Source organism: Crinia signifera, chromosome 8 (assembly GCF_055691185.1).
Source record: "Crinia signifera chromosome 8, ASM5569118v1, whole genome shotgun sequence".
NCBI classification, from domain to species: Eukaryota; Metazoa; Chordata; class Amphibia; order Anura; family Myobatrachidae; genus Crinia; species Crinia signifera.
Window position 1 is genome coordinate 112,715,308 of NC_139224.1, and position 25,653 is coordinate 112,740,960.

Sequence of the window (25,653 nt, forward strand, 5' to 3'; positions counted from 1 at the left end):
CATCTGATTAGCTATTTTTTTGTAGATCGTTATTAAAACTGCCCTTTATTTAAGTTTGACAGACCGCATTATGTATCTGTGCTGTCAACCCATACATTTCTATTAACTAAAAACAATGTTGCATAAGTGTACTGACATTAACGTATTTAATTGACTTCCAAGTTTTTTTTCTTAACTTCTATTTATTTGTTTATTGGCACTTCCTAACTTGGTATATGTATTTCCGTAGTATAGGTTAATATTACTCTATGCACGCACCCAAATTATGTGGCCAATATAAAACTATTGAAAATATGCCAAATAATTTCTATAGTCAAAAGGGGGAAATATAAGTCCATGTACTGTATGCAATGCACATCTGGTACAGAACATTCTCATCCCACTCAATAACGATTACCTCTTATATGGTTCATTCTCTTGGGTTCTAGAGCATTTTCTCCCCCTCCATACAGACAGCATTGAAGCGGGTGCAGTGAAGTAACATTTGCTTGTGTTCCTTGCGTTCTCTTCAGATGCCATTCTTAGCATGGTGAATAATCTTGCAGCTAACATGCTGGGTGCGAATACTGAGGATGAAATCTCTGAAGGGAAAGGTAGCTGCTTTACATTTTGTATTTAAGCATTAAAAGTAAGCTGATATAAAGGGATATATGAATGCAAGTTAATGCACTTCAGTATCTTGTACAAAGAGAAATAGAATATTTATAAGCCTCCAGGTTTTTGGTTTTTATTACAGTAAGTTAATATTGTAATATTTAGCAAAGCAGTAAATAGTGATAGGGTTTCCTGCTACTGCAGAATTTCAGGTGAGTTTTCAGTCTCCTAAATGTCACCAGTAATTGCATAAAGTTTAATTGCCAAGCAGCAGATGCTACTGGGCTGGTGTGCTGCACTGCCAAATCTGTGTCCTGCCTACACTGCATAGTCCTCTATACACATGCGCCCTAGTGTACGTCCACATGCAGCTTGCATAGAACTTGTTGCACTGCGCTTGCACTCATTTTGTGCTGCCATTGTCAGTTATGTGTATTATACGCCTGCTTGAGGACATGGTTAGGGGCTTTCATTTGTACATTCAGGGCCTTATTCTAGTTCACTCTTAGTGGCAAATTCCTTCTGAAATGGACAAAACCATGTGCACTGCAGGTGGGGCAGATGTAACTTGTGCAGAGAGAATTAGATTTGGGTGAGTTATTTTGTTTCTGTGCAGGGAAAATACCAACTGCTTTATTTTTACACTGCAATAGACAACAAACTAGGGTGTAGTGCTCAATGTAATATAGCAACTAAAAAGGCCAATAATACTCTAGCATGTATTAAAAGGGGCATGGAAACTAGGGATTCAAAAGTAATTATGCCTCTGTACAAATCATTGGTTAGACCGCACCTCGAATACGGAGTACAATTCTGGGCCCCACACTATAAAAAGGACATCATAGAATTAGAAAAAATCCAAAGAAGAGCAACTAAGCTTATTAGGGGAATGGAGACTTTAAGCTACGAGGAGAGATTAAGCAAGCTGGGACTATTTACACTAGAGAAGAGACGTTTAAGGGGTGACATGCTCAACATGTACAAATATATCAGGGGCCAATATAAGGAACTGTCAAACACCCTTTTTTCTGCTAGACAGGAATCTAGGATGAGAGGGCACAAGTTTAGATTAGATTAAAAAAGATTTTGTTCATCTAGAAGAAAAAATTTCTTTACAGTCAGAACAGTCAAACTTTGGAACTCTCTTCCTGAAGAAGTGGTGTCGGCAGACACTATAAATAAATTTAAAATAAAGTTGGATAATCATTTATTGGTTAAAAACATCCACGGGTATGAATAATTAACAATCTGTCTTTAAAATATCAGAACATACTATACAACAAGGGATTAGCTACTATAAACATAGGTTGAACTAGATGGACGCAAGTCTTTAATCAGCCTCACCTACTATGTAATATAGATCTCACTTTGAAGAAAAACCCCACCCAAATCTAATTCTCTCTGCACATGTTACATCTGCCCCCCTGCAGTGCACATGGTTTTGTCCAGCTAAGAAGGAATTTGCCTCTAAGAGTGATCTAGAATAAGGCCCTTATTGCATTATCGGTGAGGAGACTCACAATGTGTCTGGAGAGGCAAATATTAAAAAATATATGAAAGTTGTAACCAGAGGTTTATTTTTTAAAATTCCATAGGTCTGGGGCATATTTTAAAGCTGTTAGCAGTATGTTTGCTACAGACATTATTATTTACTAGATTTAAACCTGATGTTACAAGCAAATTTAAAATACATTATAGCCACAGAAACGATAAAGTATACAGATATTCTTATATGCAAAAATCACCAATTTATGTCTATAAAAATAAAGCAGGCCCTATATGTGCGGCTGCCTCATGTAAAATGTTCTTCAGAAGGTCAACAATGTAACTTAACCCAAAGTATGTATTGTATATACAAAAAACCTGCCTTGTATATTTTTAGGTAAAAGCCCAGTGCGCCAAATGTATTAAGCCTTTAGAAGCGATAAAGGACCAGCCAATCAGTGCCCAACTGTCATTTCTCAAACACTGCCTGTAACATGGCAGATAAGAGCTGATTGGCTGGTACTTGTCAATCTTTATCACTCTCCACTTTATCACTTGGTAATACTTAATACTTCTGCCCTAATGTTAAAAGATTAAAAGGCAGTATAATCACACTAGTTGGCTTTTGCATTTTAAATGCTGTTCTCTAATTGATGAATTACCCTTTTCTGAAGGGTACTGAAGCGATTATATACTGTAGCTCTCTCCTCTCACGGTCCGATCCAGTCATTTAAAAAGCATATAATGATTTATAGAAGTTATCTGTAACCTGAATTCAGAAATCATACTCTCCTCGCTCCTAGCAGCCGTGTAATGGTTTGCAGATGACACAGCCCCTGTCCTGGCAATATTACTGTTAAAAGCATGGCATCTCATAATTATACCTAACAATAATTCTGAACATTTATTTATGTAGTGAGCACGCTCCAAAATGCTTTACAGTTGAGAAGAGGTGCAAAAAACATTGGGGATTATTCTGGTACATTCCTTCTTGCAAATTCCTTCTTAGATGGACAAAACCATGTGTACTGCAGGTGGGGTAGATGTTACTTGTGCAGAGAGAGCTAGTTTTGAGTGGGGTTTTACTTCTTACTGTATAATGCAGTGTAAAAATAAAGCAGCCAGTTTTTTCCCTGCACAGAAACAAAATAACTCCCCCAAATCTAATTCTCTGCACATGTTACATCTTCCCCCCTTGCAGTGCACATGGTTTTGTCCATCTAAGAAGGAATTTGCCAGGAGTGAACCAGAATAATCCCCATTGTGCTGAAATTATTCTCCCTTGTATGTTGTATGTCCAATCACGTTTGCTTATCCTTATGTGTAAATATTGGTATAGTACATAATACAAATTATATTTCTTTATAGTTTGAGAATTTTTTTTTTACCTTTTTTAGTTTTGAATGGCAGTAAAACCAAAAATGATACTGCAGACTCTTCAGATGCAAGTTCAACAAAGGCTTCTGAACAAGCTATAGCTCCAACCGCGACGTAAGTGGTTTCTTTTATGTTGTTATTTCTATTACCAAGGCTGAATATTGTGAACTAAATAAAATGATGCAGGTACTATCACTATTCTATATGACAAATAAGCATTCGCTGTAGTCAAATTCAGCATTTCATGGGCGTTTCACGCAGGAAATCACCCTGTGGGGAGGAGGGCGGGCAGCTGACATCACTGGATGTCAGCTGCCCGCTTAGTTCCTGTCAAGTGTGAACGCAAATTGAACAGACCTGAGAGTCGCTTAGATATGCGCGCACCTTCTACATCACACAATAATTGGCGACCATCAAATTATGTGGTTTGAGCTCCATAGGCTCTGAATTGCCTAAAAATAATACATAACTTGTAAAATAATGTTCTGCAAATGGTGACATACACCAATGGGCAGCTTCAAATAGCAACAGGATTTTTCCTCCCAGTCAATGGAGCTTTGTGGGGTAGTGGCATTACATTTAATGCCGCTACCCCACACCTAAAACTCCAGGGGCTGCAAGGAATAATCATTTCTGTGCTTTTTATTCGCTTCTGGCCACTTAATCAGTAATTTATGGGTTAACGAGTTAGAGGCTTGGCTTACCACATGGTGAAATTGGTTAACATTTGAATAGCTCCAGACATTAAATTCAGACTTTTAGGCATGCAGTAAGCCTTACAACTAATTTTATATGACCGGGGACATAAGTAGCCTCATATCAGATATGACATTAAAAGCTTTTCAGTAGTTATGAAGACCCTAGACCCTTGTAAAGTATCACAGTTGGCACCAATGCATCGAAACGTTAATTAATATGTATTATATAAATATATAATTTTGTTTACATATTTTTTGTTATTGGTCAAATTATATCAAACTTTTTGGGGGATATTCAATCGCCGTCGAGCATCTCCCGTGGGGGAGATGCTCGACGGGCCCTATTCAATGCTGTCTTCCCCGACAGCATTGAACAGGGTTTCCTGGCAGAACGAGCCCGACATCTCTAGCTGTCGGGCTCGTTCTGCCGAGAACAGCCGGGAAGTGACGAGCTGCCGGCTGCATCTCGTCACTTCCCGGCCGCAACTCGCGGCCACGCCCCCTTCTCGCCGCTCGGCGGCCGGGACATTGAATCCCGACTGCCGAGCTCCAGGCGAGCTCACCGAGAACGGGACAGGGGCACGGCTGTCGCGCTAGCTCGACAGCCGTGCCCCTGACATTGAATACCCCCCTTAACCTCCCAAAATACTGAATAAATTGCACTCTTCTAAAAGGAAAATGAAACCATCTGAATAATCCAACCCATTTAGTTTATTGTATGCAAGTGTCCCATATCAATGTACATGTTGCGTTATGAAAGCTTACACAACTCTTATGCGCTATTGTGTTTTATCGGGCACTTATACTAGAATTCTGTACGATTAAGATGCATTCTACTCTGTTAAAATACAAAACATCTTTTAGAAAGCTAGGTTATGTCTTAATAATGTTCCGTGTTTTTTAGGTTGGAAATGGAGACTGTGGCGCCTCCTGTGGTGCCCATACCTGAACCAGATGCTCCAAAAGAAAGTCCCATTGTTCAGTTAGTTCAGGAGGAAGAGGATGAACAGCCAAGCCAGTCGACTGTGACTCTTTTGGGCAGTGACGACCAGGAAGAAGAAGAATTGGCGTCATGGTTTGAGTTTGAGACCCAAATTTACTGTGGTGAAATGGCAACCATCTGCTGTATATCAACCTTCTCTGAATATCTTTACAAATGGTGTTCCGCTATTGTGGCCATTCAAAGGCAGCGCACTAAAACAGAAGAGTACAAACGAAGGGAAGAAAATTACACCCAGTCCATTTTGCAATCCTTAATAAGTCCTACGGTTACGGAGACCTTGCCTGAACCGTCAGAAAGCAAGATTGCAGATGTCACAACTGACTTTATTTTGGTAACTCCGGGAGATTCTTTCCAAACAGGCACTTCAAATAAAATTATTCAGTCAATCGACTTGGAACCGAGCCACACACAGGCAGTTTCTCAGTCTCCTCCTGCTCAAGTGACAGCAGGTGAAACCCTTTCATCTAGTACATCTTTTTCAGAGGCCACCGCTGAAGTGGAGGCCAGCCCCACACTTAGCTCGTTTTCTTCAGATACTGTTCAGGAAGAAACAAAGGAGCTGAAAAGCAGCGAGACACTGATTTATGCTGATAAACCCACTTTACAAACAGAGAATAGCATTATGACAGATGCTCAAGACAGTACTATTAAACAAAGTGTTGACTACACTAATATTATTAAAGCTACGGAGACTTTGCAAGTTCAGGAAACCACAACACCTCCTGTGGAGGCTGAATTGGAAACTAAAGAAACACTAAAGCCTGTGCAGACACAAGCTGCTGAAAGCCCACCTGCGATGGAGAAAAAGGAAGAAGACCAAGTTCTAGACGATGTCTCTATTGTCAGTAGCATGCACAGAACCACTACGGATTTCTACGCGGAACTCCAAAATGCAACTGATTTGGGCTATGCCAATGGAAATCAAGTACATGGTTCCAACCAAAAGGAGTCTGTCTTTATGCGTCTCAATAATCGGATTAAAGCCCTTGAAGTTAACATGTCTCTTAGTGGTCGCTATTTGGAAGAGCTTAGTCAAAGGTAAGTGTGTTTGTGTTTTGTACCACCCAGTACTATACAGACTAAACCAGAATAAATCTCCTAATGCTGTGCACTGATTTCATTCAGATTGCATTGTTAGTCACCCTATTCTGCATTTGCTCTAAAGATGCATACCCACTGGGCAATTTATTTATTTAATGAAAGTGCTAATTTTTGGCTCTTCTGAGCGATATTGTTTAAAATATTGCCCAATGTGTATTCTACAAAAGACGAGCGATGCACACTCCTGTGGGTCCTTAACGTCTCTTCCCCCCTGTTGCCTGTGCATGCAGCTCAATTTCACGTATTGTTGAATGACTCTGCCCAGTGGGGGGACCTGTTAAGTCACGTATGGATATCGTTAAGGTATATAATTAGCCTCCCCCAAAAAAAGGAATGGCTAAAGAATAAGGACTTAAACATCAGATCATAGAACATAAAATAAGTAGCTCTTGATGATCTGTCAAAACACAATAAAACAATACAGAAACCCTTTACATGAAACAGCACAAAAGATGAGAAGAAAAGGGGGGTTCGTCATCGTGGTACTAGGATGTCTTATTCTGAGGGTGAGGTCTTCCATATTCATATAGAAATCAAGGGTGAGATTTAATAGGATGAGAGATTCAGAAAGTGAGAGATTTAGTAAGAAATCTCCAGTTTTTTTAAAGCGGCAATCATTTACACTGCTAAACCAGTTTGATTTTTAAGTGTAAATGATTGCCGCTTTAAAAAAACTGGAGATTTCTCACCAAATCTCTCACTTTCTGAAAATCTCATCCTATTAAATCTCACCCCAACTCTCTGTATCCAACGGGTTATAGACAGTTGTGTGGATGTCCTCGAGAAGCAAGGAATGGTAGCCCTCGCTGCATTTACCAAGTGCCGCAATAGCGAATTTTTGTATTGGGAAAGTGGCATATCCATCAAGCTGAGGAGCCAAAATTTGGGAGTTTCTGGGACTGTGTATTCAGTGAGTTCGCGGGTAATTTTGTGGACATGCTGTCAAAAACCAGTCAGCACATTTCATTGCCACCATATGTGGAGGGGAGTGCCTGGTGATTGTTTGTTTTACATTGCCAGGATAAAGCCGATTATGGATGGAAACATTTGGTGCACTTGTTCAGGGCGGCATTACCATCTGGACATTATTTTATATTGGGTTTCTAAGACCTGGATGGAGGGTGAACTGACAAATGTGTATCGGAATATACAGGACCACTGGTCTTCTTTTCTATGCCAGTCCTTCATGAAACTGGGAGCTAGGAGGGGACGGCTGGCCAAACAGAGTTGGTATAGTTGTGAAATCAGGTGTCTGGGTGTTAAAGCAACCTGCAATTTGACCAGGGTTATAAGAAGGGTAAAAAAAAATCTGGTCCCTTCTCTATGTTTGGCGACACTGGTTTTATGTGAATACATTGGAGCTGGGTCCAGCCCGTTTGCGATCTGAAAGGGGGATAAGTGTTGTTCCTCAAGTTCAATTGTTCTAGCTAAATTATCTCATGAATGTAATATATTTGAATTTGTAACATATTAAAACTATGTAATATTTTATTTAAAAATCATTCTATGCAGTGGACATTTTCCACCTGTACGGTAACTATGCAGACAACAATGCCATATTGTAAGTTGCAATGTTACTTGTCTTTTAGATACCGAAAACAAATGGAAGAAATGCAGAGGGCTTTTAACAAGACTATATTAAAGCTTCAAAACACTTCACGGATAGCGGAAGAGCAGGTAACTATTCTAATTTAGTTAATGCTTTTATGCTTCTGAACCTCTACAATGAAATTGTGTCAGTGATGCTGGACTGAAAGGAAATGCAAAAAGATTTACAGGTTAATTCACAAAATACGCATTAGCATTTGCTACAGATGGAGTCTGCCTCATTCAGCGGGGGTCTGGCGGTCGGATAGCCAGCCGCCGGGAGGGGGCATGCACGCATGATCTACCCCCCCCCCCCCCCCCCCCACACACACACACACACCTACCTGTCTCCCTGAAGTGGAGACAGGCAGTGTTCCTGTCCCCCGTCACCCAAAAATTGTCCAGTCAGATTGAGCGCCTCTCCGCCAAATATCCTATCCTGCTAAATAATCAAACGGCTAGAAAATTGCCCTATATCCCCCCAGTTAGTTGACACAAATATTATATATAGACAGACATTGGCAGACTTTGTTACAAGTTCAATTACCTGTGGGATATGACTCTGAGGCTGAATACCCTTGGATCTATCTAAGGAAGTTTTCCCTTCAGCATTCTTTAAATATTTGGGGGTTTATTTTCTAATATTGGAGTTCTGTGGAAGATTGGCTGTTTCTATGGGCATCCAATCAGATTCTATCTATAATCTTCTAGAAGGTGCTAAATGAATAAGAAGCAGGGGCTGGCTGGCAAATTTTAGCCTGGGGGGCAAGACAAGAGCACTGGCCCATAAGTTACAGCGCATTGTTAAATGCAGGTTTTTCATTTAAAAAAGATGTATTAATAAAAGAAAAGCATAGGCCTGGAGTTGATTATATCAACTCGAGACATCACAGGCTGCTCTCCTGCATAAATAAAGAACAGGACACCACAGGCTGCTCCCTTGCGTAAAGATCAGGACACCACAGGCTGCTCCCTTGCGTAAAGAACAAGACACCACAGGCTGCTCCCTTGCGTATAGATCAGGACACCACAGGCTGCTCCCTTGCGTAAAGAACAGGACACCACAGGTTGCTCCCTTACGTAAAGATCAGGACACCACAGGCTGCTCCCTTGCGTAAAGATCAGGACACCACAGGCTGCTCCCTTGCGTAAAGAACAGGACACCACAGGCTGCTCCACTGCATAAAGAACAGGACACCACAGGCTGCTCCACTGTGTAAAGAACATTACACCACAGACTGCTCTCTTGCGTAAAGAACAGGACACCACAGGCTGCTCCCTTGCGTAAAGAACAGGCCACCACAAGGTGCTCCCTTGCATAAAGAACAGGCCACCACAGGCTGCTCCCTTGCGTAAAGAACAGGCCACCACAGGCTGCTCCCTTGCGTAAAGAACAAGACACCACAGACTGCTCCCTTGCGTTAAAAGCAGGACACCAAAGGCTGCTCCCTTGCGTTAAGAGCAGGACACCACAGACTGCTCCCCCTGTATAATAATAATGCCCTGACACCACAGGCTGCCCCCCCTAAACTTGTAGATCCGCACCTGATTGAATATGTCAATATCCTGTCAGAAGCTGCTCACCATCAAATTGTTTTTACACTGGACACCAGCCACAGCAGCAGCCATTTACTCGGCAGCTGCGATGACGTACTCGATGACTGCTATAAATACAGGCACATCCAGGCTGCTTCTGTCGCCACATATCCTCGAAGGCACTCCCAGCATTTTTCTCACATGCCCAGTCTGACACTCCCACTAAATGGCTGGTTACCCCCCTAGATGTCTACTTTCTGTCAGTCATCTTGCGATCGGTCAGCAAAGGGAAAATGTACCAGTCTTTGTTTGCTAGGCCTGGTCACGCATATGCATTGTGACTCTTGCGCATTTGCCATCTACCAATAATGGCTCGATACCGATGGCAGCTGTATGATTATGTCTGAATCAGGCCCATTGTGTAATGTGTAGGCAGTTTAAGATTTAAAATTTTTCATTGAAAAAAAAAATCAAAAAACAGTAGCTTACTGTGGCTTACTTACTGCATGGGGTACAGCTGCATACACCCCTTGCCTCTAAAAGATCCCTCTTTCCAGGGCTGCAGCAGCTGTATAAATCCTGTGGCTACTGAGGGAGGGAAGGAAGGTGTGAGCCGCACAATCAGAAAGGCTGCTAGCTTGTCTGCACCCAGCAGTGCAGTCACCTCAGCTAGCAAGTGACCATTTTGTCAGCGTCTCCCCCAGCTCAGCCCGATAAGCCCCGCCCCCTCCACGGAGCTCCGTGAAGCCCCGTCACGGAGCCCAGCTAAGCCCCGCCCCCTCACAGAGCCCTCCGCCTCCTAAGCATCCGCACACAGCAGTGAGCTGAGCAGCGGCCGCATCCTGACACTGACAGCCGGGGAGGCAGGCAGAAGATCATTCCCGGCTGTCAGGTATGCGCAGCACAAGCGGCCCTAGTGCCGCATATATGTACTGGCCCGGGGGGCATATGGCACCCTGCCCCCCGGCCCAGCCCGCCCCTGATAAGAAGTAACATTTTGATTGGTTGCTATGGGCAACATCCCTTCTCCAGTAGAACCTCCCATCTTGGTAAATAAACCCCAGTGATTCTGTACCAAGGCATCTCTGTCCAATTTGTGTCCATCCCTTTCTGTCTCTTAAGGCCTGCATACACTTGTCCGAGTTATGGACATTACTGTATATTATGAAAAATAACAGACCATTGAACAGATTTTTTTAAACTCGTTGAATCACTGACAGATTAGAAAAGTAATCAGCCTGATGGTCAGCAACATGGAGTCGCGACCCCATGCTGAGATGGTTGGGACCCACTTTGGGGTCAGGACCCCCAGTTTAAGAACTGCTGACCCTAGACTATGGGGTGTCCATATTACTCTATGCTGTTTTAGCTACCATACGAGTACAAATATCATGCGTTTGTGATTAGATGGTTCAGGTGTTTCATATTTTTTTTTTTAAACCATGTTATGAAAAGGCTCCTGAACTGCAAATAGACATCAGCGTAGCATGTGGAAAATAATATAAAGCATAGTTATTATGAGCAGGTGCCTGTAATCTAGGTAGTTACCCGTAGTTTGGCCTGAATACAGATGTGGCCTGGTGGCATTCTTCAGATGACTTGGCATAATTACTTGTACCTCAAGAGTTCTTTACCATTGTAATGGACTTCCAATTTTGTACGGACAGCCTAGTACATAAAAAAAAAAAACTAATAAAGGCCTGTGAATGTTAATTTACAACTGATGCCCTGTAATAAGATTATCCTAAATGTAACTGACCAACCCAGTATTGCATGAAAACTAGAACTGGTAATATCGATAGTCTCTACTTAATATATGATTCTTCACAGTTCTCTACCCCCTTTACCCATGGTTGTGTTAGTTAAATAACTGAGGCTGTTGTGTCAATGTTGCCCGTAGCACATGTTAAAAAAGAAATGGTACCTAACTACATAGTATTAAAGCATAAAGTCCTGCGACAGCCATACAAAATACCTATACATGAGTACTAATAACGTTTGTTTGGGACCGCTCCTTTTACAAATTCATATACATAATCTCTGTCCTTATGTGGGTGATTGGTAAATGTAGCAATGTAATCTTTGCTACTGTTTTACTTGCCAAAACTGATAGAGCAGTGGTGGTCATTTATGGTGATTCTTTTCCACTTCCACCAGGACCAGCGTCAGACTGAATCCATTCAACTGCTGCAAGCCCAGCTCCTCAATATGACCCACTTGGTTTTAAATCTGTCTGCAACAGTCACTGAACTAAAACGTGAGGTAAATATAAAATATTATTATAGTGATGAAGGATGGTCTTAATTTTGAATTATTGTGCCTATATTTCTATGTGTATGTACTAAACTTGCAGCAGTCACTTATAGGAGACTTTTTAAAGACTACACCTCTTCCACAGCCTCTATTCAGTGCATCACTGAGAGAAATCTCATTATACATTTACCCTCCTACTGTATTTTAACGCTCTGAGTGCAAAGGTAATTTATCAAAATACTGTAGGTGTGAATCATCATCATAATGTCCTGTAATGTTTACCTTGAATAGGAGATAGAATATTTTTCTTTTTACACATTTTTTATTATATAACAAATGTGAGGGACGCTGGCATTTTTAGCAGATATTTTGAACATCTCTCACAGAAATGTTGGCACTCAGTGTGTATTGGTTTATAAATTAAATTTATTAAAAAATATCCGGTGCGGCCTGCCAGGGTTTATTCTGTGTATGAATGGTTAATATAATTACATTATTATAGGTTGAGTATCTACTATCCAAAATTTGTTATCCAGAATATTCTTAAATACAAAAATGAGATGGTGACGCATTCGCTTTCCTTTGGTTCATTGTGCACAAACTTTGTTTTTATGCAAAAAATTAAATATTGTATAAAATTACCTTTTAATCTGTGTGTATACGAAACATAAATGCAGTCTGTGTTTAGACTTGGTGCCATCCCCATAATAACTCCAATATCCAAAATGGGGAATAATCGAAATTTATTCTTGCCCCAAGTATTTTAAATATGGGAGATTCAACCTGTAGGCAATTTTCTATATTTTATTGGCTGCCCCTCTCATCTATTTTTCTGAAAGCCTTTGAAATTAATATAGCATAAAGGTTACAAGCTTTATGAACTTGAGGACATATATATATATATATATATATATATATCTCTAGCTTGGTTAGATTCATACCAGATCAATGTAGTTGCCCAATCCATTTTAATCTATTGCAATTATATGTGTGTGAGGGAATCCTTAACAACTTTGTGGTCCTCTATAGAGCATTTCCCATTACTTTGTCTGATGAGCTTACATACGTTTCCTTGCATTTCAGGTGTCGGATCAGCACAGTTATTTAGTAGTCTCATTGATTTTATGCATTGTTTTGGCGTTATTGATTTGCTTACTACGCTGTAAAAACTCATCACAGTTCAATGATGATTGCCTATCAAAAATACCTAAAAGCAATAACTACCCAAGTCCCAAACGGTAAGTTCATTGTCCTAATTTGTATTTAAAGAACTGCTAAAGGGTGGTTCTTGTTAATGCATGGGACAGCTACACAATTTAAAAAAAACTTCTCCAAAATACAAAGATTTTAGTGGGCATCAAGTTATAGGGGAAAGGCATATAAAGTTTTAATTTACCAACAATTTCTTAATAGACCAGTTTAAAAAAATAAATAAATGAAAAGCCTTTGATGCGGGGGATTTTACAGTATGTTCACTTTCTGGAGATCGCCCTATACTTTAATGCTTGTTGGCTTATATCAATTAATTACACACAAGCTTTACAAGTGTGTATTATTCCAGGTGGTGCTGCCTGAATGGGGGGGGGGGGGGGGGGGGGGATAGTTAATCAGGCAATAGTAAGATGTGCAATAAAACTTTAAAGCTGCTAATCACACAATACAAAGAGTATAACACCAAATAATCCAAAAAAGACAAGAAGAAAATAGTGTACAGGGCAGGAATAGTGCTAAGAAAGTAACCACTTTGTCACATAGTTACACCTTTTATATGATCATATTAAAAAGGGTTAACAAAATTGGCATGTCCTGTGATTTTTCACAATGCTGAACCTTCAGTTCTCCTTAGACAATTCAAACATGTACTTCATGTTTGTAGGTGAAGTTCTTCCCTATCACATTACATGTGGGGAGATAAATAGAGACCAGGGTGGTGCAGGTCAATTTTATAAAACAAATTTAATACATAAAAAGCACTGCACCCACTCCTGATTTGATGCCGATGCTCGGCCCCGCGGTATCGGAACTGAAAGTAGAAACCACTATTGTATCTCTGGTAACTTGGAACAACTTGTCCATTTCATACAATGTAATTTTGCATTCCTATATTCTAGGTGTTTTTCTTCTTATGATGATATGAATCTTAAAAGAAGAACCACATTTCCCCTCATCCGTTCTCAGTCATTTCAACTATCCAGTAAAGAAGGTGAATATTTTTTGTATTCCATTATGATGGCTTAAATGATGGAGACTGGTCTGTATTGAGTCAGGCAGGTATGGAAAAAATGCTTCAGAGTAAGAATGTAGGAGACTTAAAACTGGGTGAGGAACAGCCAAAGTCTGCTAAAAAGATGAGGATGTGGTAGACCATTGTAAGTCGCTAAGCATGGGGATTTCTGGGTGTGCCCAAAAATCCAGTGGGTGCTCCCAGAAACTGTTGAGTGTCCCCATTCGAACGCAGACGGGCCGATGTCTGCATGGGGCGGTCATCGGACAGTGACCGCCCCATTTTGGGACACTAGCGAAGAAAATAAGACAGTCCAGACTCACTTTTATTAGCAGACGCCTTAACAGTCATTTGATGGTCGGCGACCACTGAATGATTTTGTGGCAATACGCTCACATGCGAATGGATGCATGAGCATACACATACATTCACATAGCAGAGCTCAAATGTGGGCCCAGGCAGCGTTTTCCCACTCTCTAAGCCTCGTAAGTACCAACGTCAATCACCCCCTTTTTTTTTTTTTATTTGTTCTTAAGAATTCACTATCATTTCTCAACACAGTGAAGATAAATAGATAAGACTGATAGGGCTGTATTCAAATGTTTTCGCACCTGCAGCCACTAGAGGGCACCTAATTGAAATGAAGCTCCGTTCGGACGTGCCGGCTGCTGGTGTAGGTCTTTCAACTCGCACCCCACAGAGTTTGTGAGCTGAAATGCGTGAAAAGTCTCCAATTTGAGCCTAGCATTGTCAACCTTGGTCCCCAAGAGGCACAGGCTTCAGCACAGATTAAATCAGAATCACTGAGGTACAGTACTAATGAAGTCTATAATAATCTAGCACAGAGTGCATCTTACAATATGTGTGTACATTTGTATGACCACAAGTTTTGGCTGTCAATCTGCTTTCTACAAATGTCACCTTTCTCGTAAACGTTTTCCATGAAAAGTGCTGCAAATGATTGGCATGGGGGTAACCGTGTTGGCTCTGGCCATTTAATGTGCAATTATTTTAATGGGTTTCCTCTATTTTCTTTAGTGAATCCTGATGATTTGTATATTGTGGAACCATTGAAATTTTCTCCAGAGAAAAAGGTATTTTGGTTTTAGTTTTGTATAAATGGATATCCTTGTTTGTACAATTCAAAGGTTATCAACGTCGTAGTAATGAAATCCTCAGTACGGCCCCTAAAGCTGCACTAACAGGTCATGGCCTGATCAGTCCATCAGCGACCATCAACGATCAGGGAGTTGTCGGAGGATGGGGACATTAACATGTTAAAAATGCCTGATTCCCCAATCACATGGGATTGTGATTTTTAAACTTTTTTAATATTCCTGATTTCCCAACACAACCATTGTGGGGATGCAATCCATCCCTGGTGTTATGGGGAGCATTAAAAGGGGAAGTTGATTGTGTCAGAGGTCTAACCACTTAAAAAAAACAAAAAAAGCCCACAGATGGTTAGTAGGTGTGTTAATAAAATCATGTTAGTTACTGGAAATGCTAGTGGTCATAATTACAGTATATATTAGGACTGTAGCAGTTATAGATTAATGTATTTATCAAATGCAGTCCTTTTTGGCAGTGTGCTTATAAATCTTGGGTGCTGGACGCGGTCCCGACAGTCGGGATTCCAACTGTCAAAACGCCGACAGACAGGTGCCCGGCGGCCACCCGCTATTTTCCCTCGTGGGGGTCCACGACCCCCATAGAGATAGAATAGGCGAGCGCAGCGAGCCCGCAAGGGGCTTTGTTGCGCTCACCATACTGCCTGAGTCCGGGCAGTCGGGATCCCAACGTCGGGCTAATGACTGTCGGGATCCCAACTGTCTGAACCCTATACCACACCCATAAATCTTAGCACTTTAGGTCATTCAGATGCTTTAAATTGCCACATACGACAGAGGGGTGGCATGACCTAGCTTTAATGCTAAAGGGCTGTTCAATTAAAAACGCCTAGTAAGTTTACCTTTTTAACTGGAGTTAGCCCATACAGTCTGAGCTAAGATCACAGACATATAGTTTAACACCGTTCCAGCTCCCGAAAAGCTAGTTATTGCTAAAAAAAAATCGATTTTTCTTTTTGAAAAAATCCATGTCAACTGGATTCAGCCTTTGGAATAGCCTTCTGCTTCATGTATCATGCTATAAATCACCACAGCTTATTGCATCCCCCTGGGCTTTTTTTTTTTGTGGGACACGATGCTCACAAGAGTCGACAATGGAGGTAGCTTTTATTTATGACTCACATATACACATAACTCTACCACCAATGCATGTGTAGTTTAGTGATTTGTTCTTTAACATAGCCCTGAAATTCAAGATACTTGTTTATGTCTTTTTTGTAGAATGTGTGAGTAAAGCCCTGTGCATACAGGGTGACGGCAGCCGGAGGTACTTAAGCAAGAATGCTTGGCACACATCTCACTGATGATGTTTGCTTAACGATCTGTTCTCAGTGGGGTTTTGCCTATGCTTCTAGGCAAAACCCAGCGATTTTAGCAGGAATGACCGTGCAAGCACCAGCTTTTCCTGCGGGCGATGGTGACACGTGGGACCGTGCATCGCCATGGGACATACACATGGAGCGATTTGTGGTCCATTTCTAAAATATCTAGTCAGATTGCTTAGAAATGGGGCTGAAATTGCCCCATGTGTGTGCCCCTTTAATATTGCTAGACCTAAATATCAAGCTCTAGTTCTAAGATGTTCACTTGAAGTATATGAATGCTGAGCTACATGAGCCCTAAACAGTTGCGTGTGCTAATGATTTTATTGAAAAATCTTTATAATTAGATTCAACACAGAGAAATACAATTGCAGCTGTCCTATCCCAGGTTTCATCAGTAGATGGCGCTGCATTATTATATAAAGCAGGGCTGGGCAATTGCGGCCCTCCAGATGTTGAGGAACTACACATCCCAGCATGCCTTGCATCAGTTTTAGCATGGCCACATAGCAAAACTAATGCAAAGCATCCTGGGATGTGTAGTTCCTCAACATCTGGAGGGCCTCAATTGCCCAGCCCTGATATAAAGTGTAACTTGTGGTTTGTGTTTAATATTCATGATGTCTGACCATGGTTTTTGGCCAGCAGACATTCTGAGTTTGAACCTAAGCAAATATTTGAGGTTGTTGAACAGATTAAATAGTCAACTACAGTAGATTCCATTTCAAGCAGCCATGATAACGTTCTTAAACCAACCATCTAATTTATTTGTATTGATTCATATAGAGATTGCAGGACTCCATACATATGCCACATCTGTTAAGGGACCACTCAGCGATACATTTCCTTTCATATATTTACATATTGATTTTATTTGCCCTTGGTAGGAGTAAGAAAGCTTTCAAGGAATGGAGGCCTAGAGTAAAAGCTCTCATATAAGTCTGATATATACTTTACCATTTATATTACATTGAATAAACTGTATATATTTCTTTCAAACTGAACTAAGCTTCTGTGCATTGTAAATGTGACCGATGTTATGTTGCAATGGAGCTTCTTCCCATTACCAGTATGAGAATGCTTACGTATTTCTAGCAGTATTTGTTAATTTGTGTACTATTCTATCCACAGAAAAAGCGATGCAAATGTAAAACGGACAAAATTGAGACGTTAAAACCAATAGACCCTTTAAAAGCACTGCCAAATGGGGACATTAAAGCCAAGAAAGACTTCACGAACCAGAGAGACTTCTCAAATATGGGAGAGGTGTACCATTCTTCCTACAAAGGGCCCCCTTCTGAGGGCAGCTCCGAGACCTCTTCCCAATCAGAGGAGTCCTATTTCTGTGGCATCACAGCCTGCACAGCCCTTTGTAACGGACAACCTCAAAAGACTAAAACCGAAAAAAGAGCCATTAAGCGCAGGCGCTCAAAACTTCAGGACCAAGGAAAGTTCCTCAAAACCTTAAAACAGACTAAATCTGGGTCCATGCCCAGTCTCCATGAAATCCTCAAAACTAACAAAGAGTTGACTGTGGGGACTTTTGGGCTGACAACTGTTTCTGGTCATCTCTAATCATTGCAGGGTACAGTATCCGTGTGTGGGTTTTTTTTCCCGCCTCTGTTATTACATAGAGGAAGGATCCATCTTATGATTTAAATGCACAACTTGGCTAGATTGAGCTGTTCTTGTGGGAAAAGCGGATCGTCTCCAATTCCTGGACATGTTAAACAAATAAATGGGGTATACTTTTTTTTCCCTATGGAAATCATTAAATAGGTTTAGATTTTACAGTTTATTTGCTGGGGGAAAAAACATTTGTACCCAGTTTGTTGGGTTGAACTTGAGCTCAACTACTTGTTCTCTACCCCGACGTTCCTGTACTTGCACCTTTCCATATTTATGTGCCTTCTGTCTATTTATAATGCTACTGGAGAGAAAAGCACCAAGTGTGAATGCAGGATTTTTGTTCCTGTTTTGTTTTTTATACCCTTGATCCTTTTTTTTTTTTTTTTTTTTTTTCTCCCCCCGCTTCACAGTGTAACACTAGTGGCCGATTCTTGGAGGGATATTTTATAAAGTAAAAAAATCCCAGTGTGAAGGGTAATATATTTTAGATGTTTCATGTACATATATATAATAGGTGGTGTTTTTCCAAGAGAGAACACAAGAGTTTCTACTGCTGTATAGTTTTACAAGAAAAATGCTGAAATTGGTCAACTTCTGACAAGATAGTGCAACTTTTTCCCACCTTGGATTGAATGTGCATGTGTGTAACCTAGAGTATATGATGTAAGACAATATGCTTGTGTTAAGTTCTTTGCTGCCAGGGGTGCCTCTAAAATGAATCCGTAGCCCTGCTGATCATGAAGGTGTTACAGCCTTATTTACATTTCTGACCAGTGTTTAAACATTAAGGTTGTACCATCTGTCCAGCATACGGTCACATACTGTAACTTCACAGGTTTTAGATTTTTTAGATTATCTGTTGTGCTTTTGATCTGAGGCTAGAAGGGGGTGCAATGAAGTAGATTTTCAGGTGGTCTATTTTTTTTTAATTTTTATGCTAGGACTAAAGCTTAAGCAGTCCGATTCAGTACTCGAATCAGTACATTGGCCAATTAGTTTTCCTAATTAAAGATTTAATTCATACAGAAGTCAGGCAATTCTTTGGTGCCAATAGCAAATATTGGAATTATTAGTTTCGATCAATCTAGTGTACGTAATTTAGTCTTATGCAAGTAAACTGGCTGCATTTACAGTATAGGACATTTGTGCTGTAAACACCCTTTTATTATACAAGCTGCCCATTTAATGTGGTGATTTGCAGTCATTCTGTTGCCAAAAAATATATATTTGCCATTTTCTCCCTTTATATGACCGATAAATAAATCGTCCCATTGGCAGTTCTGGTATTAAATCAGATCAAACTCGCTTAAACTTAAATTCAGTTTTCAAAATGAAAAGTCTTGATTGTAAGAGCTTTAATAGAATCTCTTTTGAGGGATTCAGTATTGAATCCCGGCGGTCGGGATCCCGGCGTTCAGAATCCCGACAGCCGAAATGCCGACAAGGGGGGACGTGGATCGCCCCCCCTTGCGGGCTCGCTGCGCTCGCCACGCAGCGGGCCCGGTGCCTCGCTACGCTCGGCACACTAATTTTATTCTCCCTCCAGGGGTGTCGTGGACACCCCAGGAGGGAGAAAGTGTCGGCATTTCGGCGGTCGGGATTCCGGCGTCAGGATTCTGAACGCCGGGATCCCGACCGCCGGGATCTTAACTGCATCCCCTTTTGAGATGCCTTTGCCACTTTGCATGTTGTGTATCGATTAGTTTTATTTCTTGTCTTTCTTGTTTCCGATGGCACTCACATTGGTACAGAAAACCTGTTAGCCCTGAATGGATGCAGGAAATTGGTGATGAACATGTAGTTTGCTTTCTACTGTTTAAGATCTGAAACTTTATACAAGTTAGGAATGTTTCCCTCTCTTTTTATAAGGAGTTGTAGCAGTATCCAGCAACTTTTGGAGAGGAGGACATCAGATGGTATCTGGATAGCTCATAAATGTCTAGGTCAATAGGGTCAAAAGGTTCCCATAAGTTAAAGGGCGACATGAATTTTGGGGATTGTTAAAAAATTTTGGGACTATTTTGTACTCCGCTATTCATATAGATTGCTGTTCGGAACCATAAAGTGTACGGAGCAGTAGCGGAGCGAGAAGTTGGCAAGCAAAGCGGTATACTAATTAGAGGTCCGCTTTGTAAAATCTACAAATTAATAACAGAGGTAAAAAAAACTGTCAACCTTTTCATGTATTGACCTCTTTTGTTCTATGGGGTTTATTAGTCTTTCATAAAGTGGTTACAAACATATGTTCTTGGTCTGCCCCAATTACTAAAAAAAAAAAGCACTTACCTATCATCCAAAATTATTTTTTTTTTTGTTTTTTTTTAAAAGGTTGTAAGAAATATATTATATACCCTAATAGCCATCATTTGGGCAAATGCTTTTAAATGTGGTGGCAGTCGTTTACTTCTACTTGTTAGTTATAAGTACTAATAGTAATTACAAACTAATACCAAAAAGGAGCAATGATTATGTTGTATTAAATGGATACTTGTCATTGCTAGCTGATTTAAGCTTGCTTTTAGACATGCAATGCATTTTGCCCTTTAGTACTGTGTTGCTTTACTGTTTGTTTTGGGTTTTTTTTGTAACCTTATCCTATGGATATTGTTTTTCGATATTAATATCCCTTTTTCTGTAAAGGTTCCATATTGTGATTAACACCTACTTCCAGGTGTTGCGGTTCCTTATTAGTCTGTTGTTGTTGACGTCTTCGTTTAAGTTATTGTCATTTTTTACAACTGGTTTTTATGGTAAAGGAAATCTCAATCAATTTTTTCATTGCTATCCCCCAATGTGACATGTAAATACATGCTGTTCATTGCTGCGTAAGGAAAACAAACTAGAATTATGCCTTACAGGAAGGTTGTTTGGCCACAATTATGGTGAAAGGGAAGCAAGAGCGGATAGATTGCAGTCATTGCACACCAAAATACCGGGTCCAGTCCAGGTCACTGAACACTGGTTTCAAGCCGTGTGGCAGCAGCTTGTAACGTGTTCACATCGGAGGCTGGACCTGGGTTATTGCTGGAGCTGCTACTCTGCCTCCGTGTGGAGATGACATCATCTCTAAGCACCAGTGAGCGGTTGTCCTGGATCACCCATTCACAATGCCCCGGAACCAACCCTGTTCGCTATCTGGGTTGTATTCCCGGGTTATTTTTCAGAGCCCCTCACACAGTCATGACCTGGGTTAACACGGCAATAACCCTGGGTTATTGCGATGGTGTAAAAGGGGTATAAAAGACTGACAGCTATGCTATAGATATATATAGATGCTTCACTTCCAATAGAAGACTGTACATCCTTCCACGTATGAACAATGGCTTTTCATTTCTTAAAAGCTTATGTAATTGATACAAATGCACCCCAGTGGGGAGTGGCACAGGTTAATATATTAGCCATAGATACCAGTTGTATCTCCTGTCAAATGAGGCAAACTGTGGAAGAACTGAAAAATGCCTACATATCAAAATGTAAAAACAAAGTGCTTTACTATTCAATGCCTTGTAATATATATTATGCAGTGAGGTTCCTTGTAGTTGCTTTTGCTATTAGTACATAGGGGACGTTGGACCAGCACTGGATGACCAAAAAGCGGCTTATTGCAGGAGTGCACATGTCTATTTGTAGGTTTCTAATTGGCCTTATCAAGTTGGCTTCTTGCAGGAATAAGGTCCTACAAGCCCATTGCAGTGTCCTCCTGTGATTGGGATGGTGATAAGTAATTTACTACCAGTTCCATATTGCTGCAATGGTTTGTGACCGTTCCATAATATGCAGCTTATGGAAATTGTGGCTGGTTTGGAGATGCAGTTCAAGCAATTGCTGCTGGATGCTGATCTTCCAGGCATAGTGCTTCAGATGTCTATGGTGCTTTGTTTGCCTGCATTGATGTTACAAATAAGTCTGTAGACTGAACCTGACCTACTTAGGTGCAGGAAATGAGTTGGGGAAGTGGAGATCTTATTTCTAGTATCGGTTCATAGTTGTGGATTTGCAGCTCCTCTATAACTGCTAATAGCGATGCACACATGTAATGATAACAGTCTTACCACAGTGGCAATCTACATTTTCCCATGCTTACTTACCACACAGTTCCATAGAAGCCTGTCTCACAACCTATTTATTCCTGATGTCTTTCATTTTCTATCTAGTGACAAGAAGTAAGGTGATAGATGAATGAAGGTAATTGCTGATACTTGTGTTTCTTTAATCCATTGCTAGCGTGGTATAAGTTGCTACACCCATCATCCACCTAAATACAGCCACATGCTTACATAGGATTTTATAAGGGAACTGAAGAACTATATTTTTCATCCTACTGTATAGATTATCATTGGTAAATTCACTTTTAAAAACTTTCTATTTATTTTTTCTTATCATATACAAGTACATGTTAGGCTTATTGACAAGATGGTACAGATTTGGTACTTCTGAGGGTGAGGGGGCAGTTATAGCCCCTGTGATTTTAAAGATAACTATATCGTATTTATTTATTTTATTGAGGTAGGAGAGAACACCCTCATCTGTGCAGTATGATTAAATAGGTTTGGTATTTCTTATGTTATCCAGACTGAGAAATGTGTAACATTACTGGTAATGCAGAGTCATGTTGACCTGGTGTTTCATGCTGCAGTTGTGATGGAAACTTACTGAGCTATACTACAAGATTGTCGAGTTGCACAATAATGCATGCTAGACTAGTGATCACCAGTGTACCAGAAGAGAACCGATGTTCTCCACAAGCTATGACTTTTACCCATATCCGTTTAGAACGTTGTGTATCTGTAGATATCAGAAAAACTGATCATTTGGAAAAAGTGATTGTGTTTTCCTAGGGAATGGGAACACTACATTCCTTGTTTAATTTTAATATGGCATATGCGCCAACATACGAAGGGCAGAAACGGGTAAGATTTTGAAAATGGAGAGCGGCCACGCACACTTTCCAATATTTTTAATGGAGAGTCTGAGACCCAGAAAACCGGTACAAAGTCCTTTTTGGCCAGTACAGGCAATAAAAAAATGGTACTGGACCGACCAAAAGGTTCAGTTGGAGGGTGATTACTTAACATGAAGAGAGCCTTTAAAGGGAGGCGGAGAACCATTTAATATTTAAGTGTCTAACTGCTTTCTATGTTCTCATTCAGGTTAGGGAGAACATGAGACTTGGCATATTTTAATTAATATGTTGAAAAGTAAAACTCCATGTTTCTGTCCAATGTGTGAATGTTGGCTACTTAATGGTATTCTTTGATCTAATACATTTTTAAACTAACTGTAATGTTATGTGTGTATGTGTTTAGTCCCTTGAAGCAAAGAGTCTAGTTAGGCCTTTAAACATGGCGGTGCAAAAGAAATGTGTAATTACAGCTGGGAACTCAACCCATACATAAGTATACAGTGTGTGAATATGTGTGAATGTAAGGTGAATTTTCCACATGAAGAACATAGCTGTAAAATGAATCCCCTATTGGACTCCTTGAGTTATACGGGGCTCATGCTACAGTTTATTCATAGAGACCAAGCAGCTTATTGACTAACTATGAATGGGCTGTAACACATAAGTTATGCCCATAAATTGCACTAACAAGAACATTTCTTGTTATTACAATTCATTAATAATTAAGTGGCACGAGGTGTTTTTTAAACTTTGCAAGGTGGGGATTTCCTTTTTGTTTATAATAGTTTTAGGGTCCAAATGACTACAGCAGTATACCGTTGATCTGTTACCCTTCTGTAAATCCAACACATGGCTGGATGTGCATGGAACAATATCCTGACTCCCCAGGTTAGACTGTGCATACCTAAATTTATTGTTCAATTATTGTGTCAAACAGCTTTTCTGTGTATTCAATACTAATATACAGTGTGTTTGTTGTACACAACTGTGTTTTACTTCGGCCCAAAAATTTCTCACCACTTAATGTATTCTGACTATTCCCCTTGCTCCATTACTGTTTAGTTTTTTAAACTACTTGTTTGTATTTTCCAGAACACAAACCAAACTTTTTCCTTTGTGTGCGTGATCATATTCCGTAATGGGTGTATGGAGTATGCAGACAGTGCAAGTGTCCTGACCTTAATTTTTAAACTGGTCTAGAATATTAAAAAGCAGGGAAAAATCATTTTCATTTTTTTATGGCTTACAAATATATGGTGAATAAAAGTGTAACTCCAGAGCCTTAGTGCAATTTAGAAACTGTGAATTTCCAAATAAATATGAACACTTGTCTCAATAATCTGTTTCTGTGTGTTATGTATAAAAAGAAAAAAAATGTTTGTATGTATGTGGTTATGGTATATCAAATTTGATCATATTTAGGTCAACAATACCATGATCAACCACTAGTGGTCGAAGGCATCTAGTTGGATGCCTAAACTTGGTCGACCTCATCATGTTTGACAGTAGCGAGGTCAATGAGTTTTTTACATGTTTTTTGGGCGCCGAATGTCACCGTGGTCCCTTACATGGCTAGCCAAGCTTCAGGCATGGTGCCTCGCTACGATTGGCACACTATTATAATCTAAGGGTGGTATTGAATGAGCCTGATTCGCCATGTTTTTATGGCGAATTTGTGCTGTTTGGCGAATTTTTGACTAAAACGGTGAATCACCCTATTCAATGACCACATGGCGAATACATTTGAAGGTTTTTTTCGCCATGATTCACCGAGTAGCAATCGCTATCTTTTTATGGAGAAGTGGAATGTGAACTTTTAAAATAAAGTATTTTGTTTTTTACATTTGCTGTAAAAAAATCAGGAATTTTATTCTGAGGAGGGGCATGCTATTTTTATTCATGTGCTGTAAGCACATGAATATATATTTAATTTAAAAACATTTTTTTTTTAATTTATTTTTTTACACAGCAGCCAGCAGGGGGCGCCGGAGCCGAGCCGCTCATTACATATTCATATATTCACTGCACCCGATCGTTACGATCGGGTGTAGTGAATATACGCGGCCCCCTGCTGGCACCCCCGGGGGGCAGCCTGTGCTGCCTGGCACCCGGGGAGCCCACCTCCCATCCACAAACGTTCTGGGGCAGGCAGAGAGACTTCCATCTCTCTGCCTGCCACCGTCCTCAGGCTCCCTGCGGCGTTCGCCGCAGGAGCTCATATTCTCCAGTCAGGGGCAGCGAGCCCCTGACTCATTGAATACCGGAGCCGGCGAGGCTCCGGAACGTGGCGAATGTGCAGCGAATCCTAAAAAGGATTCGCTGCACCTCGCAGGTATTCTCATTGAATACCGCCCTAAATCTATGTCCACTTGTAAAGTATGAACCAAGTGGACCTGCACCATAAAAAAACTTGTGTCGCCCTCGCTACCGTCGAACCCGTTCCCGCCACTAACTAGATGTGGTCAACTAAGTTTAAGTGTCTAACTAGATGCCGTTGACCAAAACCTTTATTTACAGTTGCTTATATAGCGCAACAAATTCAGTTGCGCTTTACAATTGTAGACAGTGATCGAACAAACTGGGTAAACACAAAGGCAGGTATTCAATGCGGTCGGCGAGGGGGTTAAACAGCGAGGATTGCAGAAAACCAGCGATCCTCGCTGTTTAACCCCCTCACCAGCCGCTCGCCCTTCACAGGACGGCGAGGATTCCCTCAAACAGCGAGACCCGCGAACCCGCTGTATTTAGCCGCGAGTCTCGCTGCTTCTGGAGCCACATACGCCAATTCCCTCTCGCTCAAAAAACGTAGCG

The 25,653-nt window shown here is 40.7% G+C and overlaps 1 protein-coding gene across 3 annotated transcripts in view; it reads left to right on the forward strand.

Moving 5' to 3' along the window:
• The window catches only part of SUCO (SUN domain containing ossification factor), a 100,258-nt gene extending 76,077 nt beyond the window's left edge, over positions 1–24,181 (forward strand). For all 3 annotated transcript variants that reach the window (XM_083157031.1, XM_083157032.1, XM_083157033.1), the window contains 9 exons: positions 513–593; positions 3,477–3,570; positions 5,059–6,195; positions 7,848–7,935; positions 11,539–11,643; positions 12,718–12,872; positions 13,746–13,837; positions 14,897–14,952; positions 17,442–24,181. In XM_083157031.1, the coding sequence (XP_083013157.1) occupies positions 513–593; positions 3,477–3,570; positions 5,059–6,195; positions 7,848–7,935; positions 11,539–11,643; positions 12,718–12,872; positions 13,746–13,837; positions 14,897–14,952; positions 17,442–17,885 (2,252 nt within the window). In that variant the 3' untranslated portion in view covers positions 17,886–24,181. The remainder of the gene's footprint in view (positions 1–512; positions 594–3,476; positions 3,571–5,058; positions 6,196–7,847; positions 7,936–11,538; positions 11,644–12,717; positions 12,873–13,745; positions 13,838–14,896; positions 14,953–17,441) is intronic.
• The last annotated feature ends 1,472 nt before the right edge of the window (positions 24,182–25,653 follow it).